Genomic DNA, 11,504 nt, shown 5'->3' with positions numbered 1-11,504 from the left:
CTCCTCAGAGTGGGAGTATTCGTGAACACGGTATCAAAAGTGGTACCGACTTATTCCTTGGAGAGAGAGAGAGAGAGAGAGAGAGAGAGAGAGAGAGAGAGAGAGAGAGAGAGAGAGAGAGAGAGAGGCAGGTAGTTGAATTGGGCTCTCAGAAGTTCAAATAGGGTGCACTTTATTCTTTATTGCGCATTCTCACATAAGGCTCGTTTCATTGTTTCTTCATTTCTATTTATTTTTCATGGTTATTTCTCCTATATAGTTTAATTTTTAAAAATTTCTTATTGACTGCTGTTCCGTTTCTCTCTATTATCTTCGAAATTCTGTTTGTGAACACGCACCAGATAGATTGTCAGATACTCTGAAATAGGCACAAGATAAATTGTGTCAGGTACTCAGAAATATCTGACGGACATCAGATCGCTTATTAAGAGAAATGAGTGACAACGAAAAAGCATTCCTCTTAAGTTGTCATTATTCAGACACATTCCAAGAAAATAACCATCCCAAACTATGACTCTTATTGACGTGAATACTAAACACTATCTTATTTGCCAAAGACATAGGATGATGTTTGTGTCATTGTCTTAAATTTAGTTGGTGGGTATGACAAATTAATCATTATTTTCGGGAAATCTAATCAGATTGGGATATTTTGATTTATGATGGATTTAGGTGCAGCAAAATTAACATAGAATATCATTAAAGTTGTATAAAGAGCATGTTACCTATCGTTTTTATGTGGCGAAAGGTCGTTAAAAGTGTTAAACAGATAAATTATTTAAATAAAAAAGAAAAATTCATTGTATCCTGTGTTATGTGTAGCTTGGGCATTGTCAGCCCTTTTGAAATGTAGGCATTACAAGCCAAACGTTTTCAAAGCCTAAGCTGTGTACCCTTTCCAAGAATCATCGAGAAATTTAGATACCAAGGAAGTATTTTGGGCCAAAGGACTATCTCATTACCTGCCGTTTTGGGGAGCGAACATCACATAGTTAGTGAGAGTTATGGGTGTTGTTCTGCTAATGTAGTCAAGGTGTAATTGTACCATATTGCATAATAGAATTCAGTATGATAAAAAAACGAATAAATTGTTTTCATATTTCATACAAAAGAAAAGTAATATATGATGAACGGAAAGGTGGCAGCGCATTTTAGGGTTAATCTCATTTATTGCCAAATTTACAGAAAGCAGTACTTATGTATCTCATTTATTGCAAAACTTACAGAAAGCAGTACCTATGTATCTCATTTATTGCAAAATTTACAGAAAGCAGTACCTGTGTATCTCATTTATTGCAAAATTTACAGAAAGCAGTACCTATGTATATCTCATTTATTGCAAAATTTACAGAAAGCAGTGCCTATGTATCTCATTGCAAAATTTACTGAAAGCAGTATCTATGTATCCCTTTAAAGAATACTAAGAATTTTTAGGATTATGGCACTCTACTATATCTGTCTTCCAAACATATTTTGTTATGCTACGGTTACTTTTATAAACTTTCTTACTTGTAATCGTCCGCAGAAAAAATGCATGCTAGCGCCATGTGATACAATGCATTCAACAAGGTATATGACGATCCAGACACGTCTTCGAGTAGTCATATGTTAGAAATTGAGTCTGAATCAGTTCCTGTTATAGGTATGGTGAATTTCCAGTTACTAAATGATTAATCGAATGAAATTTGGCCTTATTTGGAAATTAAACGACATTAAGAATGCGTTTGAAAGGATGTCCGATGCCTTCAAATATAGCTACTCATTTTTCCTTTATCCTGTATGAAACTGACTTTATATATATATATATATATATATATATATATATATATATATATATATATATACATATATATATATATATATATATATATATATATATATATATATATATATATTGTAAACTTTTAAAGAGAAAGGTGCGGAAACAGTAGAACTTTAAATTGCTCTAGCTTAGGTATCCATTTTGAGCATGCGTTTTTATTTATGGCAATCTTAAAGATTAATCTTATATATCAATAATTTACCCTCCTTGGACGTCGCATTGTATTAATCCTATGCTACTAATTTCCCTTTCTTGCACCACGTGCTGTTCTTGCTGTGTCATCACCTACGTTTCCATGCGTAATTAAGTTAGCTTGGGAATTAAGAATATCAGAGGTTTAGAAGAAAAACAAAAGACCTCACCTGGTAGTGTTTTGCATGTCATGAGTAGCAAGAAATGTACCAGGAGAGAGAGAGAGAGAGAGAGAGAGAGAGAGAGAGAGAGAGAGAGAGCTTTGTTTCAACTCCATGACTGGCCAGGAAGTATGACGTGGTTAATTGATATATTAGACTTGAAAAAGAATGTAGTGTTGTTTAAATAATGGAAAGAATTTTTTTTCTTCTTTTTAAGACCTGGGAGGAATAAATCAAGGTAATCCTTAATGAAACAAAAAAGGTACTTCTGTTGAAACCCCCTGAAAGTTACAGCTGATAAATGTTGTTATACAGAATAATTCAAACCACAAATATGAGAATGAGGGCAGTAATGGACTCTGTTTTGATTAAGGGCGGAGGTACACGAGTTATGGTTACCTTTTAATGTCAACATTCTCAAAGACATACCAGAAATGGGCTCTCTCTCTCTCTCTCTCTCTCTCTCTCTCTCTCTCTCTCTCTCTCATATCCCCAAGTTTAAAGCTGATCTCATCAGTGCCTATGGTAATGACTAGAGACTAGTGAGTGTAGCCGTTAGACTAAATAACCTTTCGTATCTCTTTAGCCAATCAGTATCAAAGGTAGTAGTAATCAATCAGTCAGTACCCCATATTACTAAACAGCCGAAATAATTAGGACCCAAGTTTCCAATCAGATTAGTCTCATTTGGTCCTAATCACTCAGTCGGGGCCTCTGGTACCTACCTGCACATTCCCTGCTGTTCTCGAGAACCTGTCACTGAAGGAGGAACAGAGTAGCTCGTCCGCAGAAAATGATAATTACTGATCTAAGAATACACAGGTGACTTTAACGACCTCCCCTCCATTTCCCCCCCCCCCCCCCCCCCCCCCCCCCCCCCCCACCCCCCCCCGCCCGCCCCCCCCCCCCCCTTTCCCCCCCCCCCCCCCCCCCCCCCCCCCCCCCCCCCCCCCCCCCTCCCCCCCCCCCGCCCCCCCCCTCCCCCCCCCCCCCCCCCCCCCCCCCCCCCCCCCCCCCCCCCCCCCCCCCCGTCCCCCCCCCACCCCCCCCCCCCCCCCCCCCCCCCGCCCCCCGCCCCCCACCCCCCCCCCCCCCCCCCCCCCCCCCCCCCCCCCCCCCCCCGCGACCCCCCCCCCCCCCCCCCCCCCCCCCCCCCCCCGGCCCGCCCCCCCACCCCCCCCCCCCCCCCCCACCCCCACCTTTCCCCCCGGCCCCCCCCCCCTCCCCCCCCCCCCCCCCCCCCCCCCCCCCCCCCCCCCCCCCCCCCCCCCCCCCCCCCCCCCCCGCCCGCCCCCCCCCCCCCCCCCCCCCCCCCCCCCCCCTCCCCCTCGCCCCCCCCCCCCCCCCCCCCCCCCCCCCCCCCTCCCCACACCCCCCGCCCCCCCCCCCCCACCCCCCGGCCGCCCCCCCCCTCCCGCCCCCCCACCCCCCCCCCCCCCCCCCCCCCCCCCCGACCCCCCCCCCCCCCCCCCACCTCAACCCCCCGCACCCGCACAACCCCGCCCACACCCCCCCCCCTCCCCCCTCCCCCCCCCTCCCCCCCCAACCCCCCCTTCAAACCCGACTCGGAGATTCCGGCCCCCCCCCCTTTATGTCTGCGATTGATGCTCTCCCGGCACGCATTTGAAGCAAATTAGTGACTATTCTTAACCTTAGCTTTGTCTTGAAAAAAGGTTTCGTGTGTACTTACAGCAGGTCTTGTGTGTTGCAGCGCAAGAGTGAGACCCATGTGGCTGTTTTCCGCCACTCCACGACCGCAAGCGAGTAGTAGTCTTATTGATTTTCTCATCTTTTTAACTGTCTTATTTCTTAGCTTTTTTTTCCTTTTTTATGTCAGGTACGCTATGCATTTGACGTGTAGGAGAACGAATTGTGTTGTGCTTGGAAATATATTATTGTGACGGCTTTTGTTTTGATTAGTATGTTTATGCTACATCCAGAAGAGTAAGATTCTACTAGTTTGTTCAACAGCAGTGTTTTTCATTTGTTGCTTTGTTTTTTTGTTTTTTTTTCTAGGTTGCTTTGTTTAGCTGATGAACGTATCTCAACAGAATCTATAGATATTGGATGCCATTTTTCACCGTTATTTTTATTTCTTTATAGTTTATCCGTTGCTTTGTTTAGCTGTAATTTATATCAGTGGTATATATACATGCCGGATGCTATTTTGTAGTTATCAGTTTGTGATATTTTTAACGTTTTTGCCTTTTCCATTATGGTTTATTGTGCATTTTTTTTTTACTTACATTAACCTTATCCAGAAAACATAAGGCAGTTGTTTTCTGGTGCGTACTTTAGGAGCATTTTATGGGCAAACCGCCTTCAGCAGATATTCCTGTTCTCTAAAGGGTCTCTTTGGACGAGTGGATTTCGCGCGAAGCTCGGCCACCAATCCGGTGGTCCGAAGTTCGATTCTTGGCTCGGCCAACGCGGAACCAGAGAAATTTATTTCTGGTGATAGAAATTCATTTCTCGATATAATGTGGTTCGGATCTCACAATAAGCTGTAGGTCCCGTTGCTAGGTGACCAATTGGTTCCTTCCGACCAGCCCTAGGAGAGCTGTTCATCAGCTCAGTGGTTTGGTTAAACTAAGATAAACTTAATTTCGTTCGTGCCCTTAATCCCAGCAGCCAACGAACTAGTGCATACTACTTGGGTTGTAGAGCACACTGATCTTCAGAGTGTGAAGTCGACATATTGCCACACTTCTTAGTTCCAGGAGTCTTTCATTCCTTGAGCTGACCCTCTGTTGACCTGTGGATACACCTCACGTGGTGCACTGCAGGCTTTGCTTACAGTTCTTTGCAGGGACCCTTCGGCCCCTAGCTGCAACCCCTTTCATTCCTTTTATTGTACCTTCGTTGGGATGATCTTTCTTCCATCTCCTAACCATTGTCTCATAGTGCAACTGAAACGTTTTTCTCCAGTTCGACCTTTGAAACCTTTTTAATTTCAATTTCCCTTCCAGCGCTGAATGACCTCAGATACAAGCGCTTGGCCTTCGGCCTAAATTTCATATTCCCTTTTCTAATTCCTATCGCTCTTAAGTTTAAAAATTCAAGTTACAAGTTTTAAAAAGCGCCTCGGTGGCGTGATCGGTAAGGTCCTGCCTGCTACCTCGGTGGCTGCGAGTTCGATTCTCGGGCATTCCACTGAGAGGTTAGAGATGTATTTCTCGTGATAGAAGTTCACTCTCGACGTGAAGTCACGTAAATCCGTTTTTCCTGTTGCTGACTAACCACTGGTTCCATGCAACGTAAAAACACCATACAAACAAGCTTTAAAAGTCACTTGGGGTACCAAGTTATTATTATACTCTGATTCTAGATTTAGTTTTTAGCAAACGACTTTTGCTGCCCTTAAGAATGATGGTTGGGGTTGGGGGGAGGGGGCGACGCATAGGCATTCCTGCCTTCTCCAGTACCCAGGCTTAACATGGGTGGTGACGGGCTTGGCCCAGGTCTTTAGTGTGTGAAAATTGGGTACAGGTTCTGGTCATATGTATATGTATCAAGTAGGTCTATATTTGGTCTCTATTGGCTACTATTAATAAACCTTTAGTAATTTTGCTGTACTGTAAATAACCATATAGCATTGCCTTTTTCTTAACAGTAATGTTGTTTATGTAAAGATTTATTTTTTTCAATATTTCTACTTTCATTCAGTTGTTATTTTCTTCTCTCTCCTTTCTTTGCAAGTCGGTGGCCAAAATTTAAGACTTTTTCTAACTGATTATTTGCTAATAATAATAATAATAATAGTATTAATAACAAATGAGTTCAATGACAACAATGATAGCACAGTGACCGATCTTTGGTGAGGGTTTTTATTCTGTGGTTGTGTTAATTTTGAAGTTATGGTCCAAAGTTAAAAATTCTCTCTCTCTCTCTCTCTCTCTCTCTCTCTCTCTCTCTCTCTCTCTCTCTCTCTCTTACACGAGCGAACGTAAAATGTAGGTATGAAATTTATTGACTCGTGAAAAAGGCTGCTGATATTTTTTGCTCGTAATGAGATGTTGATTCTCGTGTTTAGGAAAACGGAAGGAAGTTGAAGATTAAACTGACAACTTATGAAGATCAGTATCGCCTCATGCAGTTGATGCGTTCGTTGATTTAAGCGGATAGAATTTTTTAATGCTATATTATGGGTTTTAATTCGAAATTAATGGTTTGGTGGGCTTTATCGATTTACTTTGAAGTAGAGAGACGGGGTAAGGTTACACAACCGGAATATTTCGAATCGAAAGCAAAAAGTGAAGATTAGTTATGTGGAGTTGCATATTTTATTCATTTTTTTTTATTCGTTTGATCTAATCTTGGGAGTGACGGAGCAACGTCCCCTCTTTTGTGGGGGTTGGGGGTGGATGGGGGAAGGGGGGGCCTCAGCCGTATTTTCTCTCAAAATTTTACTCCGAATATTTTTGCATACATCTGGAGATAATCTGATGCGATCCCATCTTCTCACTTTTCATGATGGATTTTTTTTCCCTCCATCTTCCTTTCTTCTTCTCCTTCCTCCTCTTCTTTTCTTTCTTCCTCCCTGTCCTCTCCCCCTCCCCCTTTTTTTTCTTTAAGGCAGAGCCACTCACTGTCTCTGTCAGTATCACAGCATATTGGAAACAGATTTTCTGAATATATATTTGCATGCGATTATAATTCACTTACTCGGCCTTGTCTTTCTTGAAATATTGGACTTTAAAGGGAGTGTTGTTCTTCATGAATTTCTGGGGTCGTCCGTTTCTCATCTTGGCGAGTACGTTCTTCATAATGAAGGCCAATGAAGGGTTTTGTATATTATATATATATCTAATAAAAAGGAAGCCCATAAAAACACCAAAATGTAGAGAGAAAAAAGTACTATATTTCAGAGACTGCTGTCTCTCTCTTCAGGTATATGAATGAGAAAAGTTTACAGAAAAGTTGGTATTTATACCAAGAGATTCGTCCACAAGTAAGCCAATTTAGGTCACCCCCGCTGATAATCTTCCTTTAATCTTCTTAAGCGTTGGTTGAATGAACACTGCGTCGACGATGTCCGATGTCCAATTCCCTTTTGAGATGTTCATTACCTGCTTCTCTTTTATTAAGGCCGATTCCATCATTTGACTCTTGTACCGGCAGTTGCTGCTATAAATTACACGTGACATATTCCAGTTTATTCTATGGTTATGTTCATTTATATGATTGAAAATAGCCGAGTTCTGTTGTCCATACCTAACTGACCGTTTGTGTTGTATTAATCTCTGGGGAAGTTAGGTATGGACAACAGAACTCGGCTATTTTCAATCATATAAATGAACATAACCATAGAATAAACTGGAATATGTCACGTGTAATTTATAGCAGCAACTGCCGGTACAAGAGTCAAATGATGGAATCGGCCTTAATAAAAGAGAAGCAGGTAATGAACATCTCAAAAGGGAATTGGACATCGGACATCGTCGACGCAGTGTTCATTCAACCACGCTTAAGAAGATTAAAGGAAGATTATCAGCGGGGGTGACCTAAATTGGCTTACTTGTGGACGAATCTCTTGTATAAAATACCAACTTTTCTGTAAACTTTTCTCATTCATATACCTGAAGAGAGAGACAGCAGTCTCTGAAATATAGTACTTTTTTCTCTCTACATTTTGGTGTTTTTATGGGCTCCTTTTATTAGATGGAATTCTGTTGTTACAGAACACTTTTACCAGTTATATATATATATATATATATATATATATATATATATATATATATATATATATATATACTATATCATATATGTATGTATGTATATATGTATTTGTATGCATGTATATAGACAAATAGATAGATAGAACTTTTATCATTTAAGGAATAATTTCAAAAAGGATAAAAAATGGCATTGTTTCTAAATAAGAATAACAAAGAAAGAGTTTAAGGTTCTTAGCCTCACCTGCAAGATTGATTCAGAAATGACTTGCAAGAAAGACTACGCAATTGAAGAGAACGGTCTCAGTACCCTAAATTATTTTGGCTTAGAATGTAATTCTTTCATTCATTCCCGCTGTAGCTCTGAGGCGGTGAAGGTGCTCACCTGATCTGTGAACGTGTCGGTAAACTCCCTCCCCTTCCCCCCTCCCTTCCTCCACATTCCCTCTTCTGTATAGCCCGGGGAAAAGACGGAACTTTGTTTTGACAAAAGACGTCAGGGAGATGAGAGACAGTTTAGGCCTTTTTTCCGCAACTGTCATCCCTCGATATGGGTTGCCACAAGACTAAGGTCTTTGCTACTTATAATAGTAATCTTCCCCTCCTCTTCCTCCTCCTCCTCCTCCTCCTCCTCTGAATAGAGACGTTTTTGATACTTAAATAACCATATATCAATTTCGTTACCGTTCAGCTGTTTTTTTATAATTGTTAGCCGTGAATTTGCAGCAGGATAAATCACAGTGATGAATATATATTTAGGAACCACAATGATTTTATTTACAGTCTCATTTTTTAAAGGTAACAGAATAAAGATTGAAGAAGCATTTAAGTACAGCCGAATACCAGAGGTTTTTGTTCATTGTTTTTAAGAATTTTTTTCCAAACGACATCATGTTATTCAGGTCAAGTCTCAACCGTTTTATTTTTCTTTAGATATTCTTTATTTTAAATCTTTGAAGATTAAATCTCGATCGGAAAAAAGGGGAAGGAAAAGAATTGGTGTTTTTTTTCCCCCATTCAGTCTAATGAAAATTCCGGGCATTCCTTGCTTTTCCCTAACCGATCCATTATAGCGAAATTTCGGGATCTTTTTCTTGTCCTCTGATTCTTATCGGGAGTTTTGACCCCTTTCTTTCACCCGCTTTTATTGTTCAGTTTGGTAGTTATTATTTCCGTCTCACTTTTATTCCCTGACGCGGTTGACTTTTATTGCCGGGATGTTGATGTTCATTTAATTTCTCTCTCTCTCTCTCTCTCTCTCTCTCTCTCTCTCTCTCTCTCTCTCTCTCTCTCTCAATAACATTCGAATTATTGGTGAGTATAGGTTGTTGGGAAGAACAGTCAAGCTTCCAAATTTTTCCACTCGTAATTGACGAGAGCGTAATAAACAGTGTTAGGAAAACCAGGTAAATTTCCCGTCAATTTCGCCCCCAATAAATCCGTCATGTCGTAGTGTTAATATCGGGTTATTAGAATTTTGAATGTGGAGGTCCTTGTTCTATTATTTTTTTCCCCTTTTTCAATTTTGACTCCATATTTTGCCTCCAGTGTTTTTTTCCCCACCCTCATTTTTTATTCAATTTTCGTACCTTGTTGACTATATTGACACAGAATCGTTCCCTTATTGTGTGGTCGGGCGTCTGGTTCATCAGTTTTTCACACTAACTCACACACACAGATACACTCGTATGGATACACTCATACTTACATAACTATGACACTCACTTATACTTACACTATATAGACGCACAAGGTCACGCGTACATACAATACACACATGACGTTTATATACACGATGCACACTCAGTCACATAACCATGGACCCACTGTCGCATACTTGGACTTTGAGAGAGAGAGGAGAGAGAGAGAGAGAGAGAGAGATAGAGAGAGGGGAGAGAGAGAGAGAGAGAGAGAGAGAGAGAGAGAGATCAGTCACATAGAAATGGGCCCAATGTCCCGCACTTGGATAGTAAATGGAAGGAAGAGAGAGAGAGAGAGAGAGAGAGAGAGAGAGAGAGAGAGAGAGAGAGAGAGAAGGTTTAGTTAAACTGACACGGGCACTCTTCCACACACTTAGTGTGCAAGGAATGAAGAGAGAAAAAAATTTATATGTATATACGCGCACTTACGTAGTCACATAAAGATGAGCCCGCTTTCACATACTTGGACAGTGAAAGGAAGAGAGAGAGAGAGAGAGAGAGAGAGAGAGAGAGAGAGAGAGAGAGAGAGAGAGAGATTTATATACACAGATGGGACACTCTGTTACATAGATGGACCCACTGTCACACACTGGACAGTGGAGAGAGAGAGAGACAGGGAAAGAAAGAGAGAATTCAGTTAAACTGACACGAGTAGACTTCTACATACTTGGACAGTTAGAGAGAGAGAGAGAGAGAGAGAGAGAGAGAGAGAGAGAGATAAAGTTCAGTTAAACTGACATGGCACACTTCCACACACTTGGGCAGTGAAAGGAAGGACGAGAGAGAGAGAGGAGGAGAGAGAGAATGGCTTGTTGGCTTAAATCCTTTCCTGGAAGCGCCATGGCTAGAGAGCGAGAGCGTGGTTTGATAGGGTTGCGATAGATCCCATTGATTGATTTCGGGAATGTTTAGCATAATCCCTGATCAGACTAATTGCGTATGGCTAAAGCCAGAGTCATCGCCTCTCCTCTTCTCCCACACCCTTTCCTTTCCTTTCCTTTATACCACACCGAATACCCTGGAGCAAAATCCTTTCCCCCACCTCTTCCCCCTCCAATCTCCTTGTAGGATTTAGGCTCCTCACCCTCCAAATACCCTCTGGTTTTACTTTGTCTTCCCACGAGGAGCATCTGTCATTTCATTGCCTCCTTATTTGTACAACTCCCTCCCTTCTGGGCCCAGGGTAGTTATATTGCTTCGTTCCTAAATAATTGTTACTTGAGTGATTCTTGTCTTGTGTGTGTAGGCCTCTTTTTTTTTCTTTTTTTTTTAGACGAAAATTGTATACCTGACATAATATTTTGATTTTGATTGCGAATTTGTAGGTCGACTTTTCATTTCTCCTTCATCTTATGTCACAGACCGTGCCTAAATTAGTATTTTTTAAGCCTTATTAGAATCAGTAACTAAACGAACTACCTGATGGTTTCTGATTTTTTTTTTTCATCAGTTTTTCTAGTGTTTCATAGATCCTATGATATTCGTGGGTCATTTGGTTGGTTGAGACGAAGCCAGCCTTATACCAGCACAGGTCTCTGCACCAAGGTGGCCTGTAAAGGTTTCAGAAGATTGGAGGACCTAGTTTTTATCTCCAGCCCCGCCTAGCATCAGGAACATCACTATTCATCTCGAAAACCATGGATTAGACACGAATATCTGTCGTTTTCGCTTATTTTTTACATGATACCCCCTTCCCACCCCTTTTCACCCGTTGCCCACCCGGCCCCCCTTCCTTTTGGGGCTGAACGTGAACTTAAAGGGCATCAGTCGTTTTGGGTTATTGATACATTTCACACCCTTCCCAAACACCCTCCTTTGGTGCCAGTGATGTCTTACCCCCACAGTATTCTTTTTCAGATGGTAAGTCATATGTATACCAAGTCTGGTTGAAATTGGTCAATGTGTTTCAAAGTGTATGTGGCACATACACACACATACATACACTTATATATAT

General features: G+C 41.8%; 1 protein-coding gene across 1 annotated transcript; it reads right to left on the bottom strand.

Annotated features, from left to right (window-relative positions):
• Positions 1 to 3,102: 3,102 nt before the first annotated feature.
• On the bottom strand, positions 3,103 to 3,632 carry LOC135205952 (uncharacterized; the record flags this gene model as incomplete). Its single annotated transcript, XM_064237140.1, is given in 2 exon segments — positions 3,103 to 3,396; positions 3,399 to 3,632. Coding segments are annotated over 2 exon segments (528 nt in total), but the record flags the coding sequence as incomplete, so codon positions are not given.
• Between the last annotated feature and the right edge of the window lie 7,872 nt (positions 3,633 to 11,504).

Source organism: Macrobrachium nipponense, chromosome 29 (assembly GCF_015104395.2).
Source record: "Macrobrachium nipponense isolate FS-2020 chromosome 29, ASM1510439v2, whole genome shotgun sequence".
Taxonomy (NCBI): Eukaryota; Metazoa; Arthropoda; class Malacostraca; order Decapoda; family Palaemonidae; genus Macrobrachium; species Macrobrachium nipponense.
The sequence above is the reverse complement of the archived record's forward strand: the minus strand, read 5'-3'. Positions and strand labels throughout refer to the sequence as shown.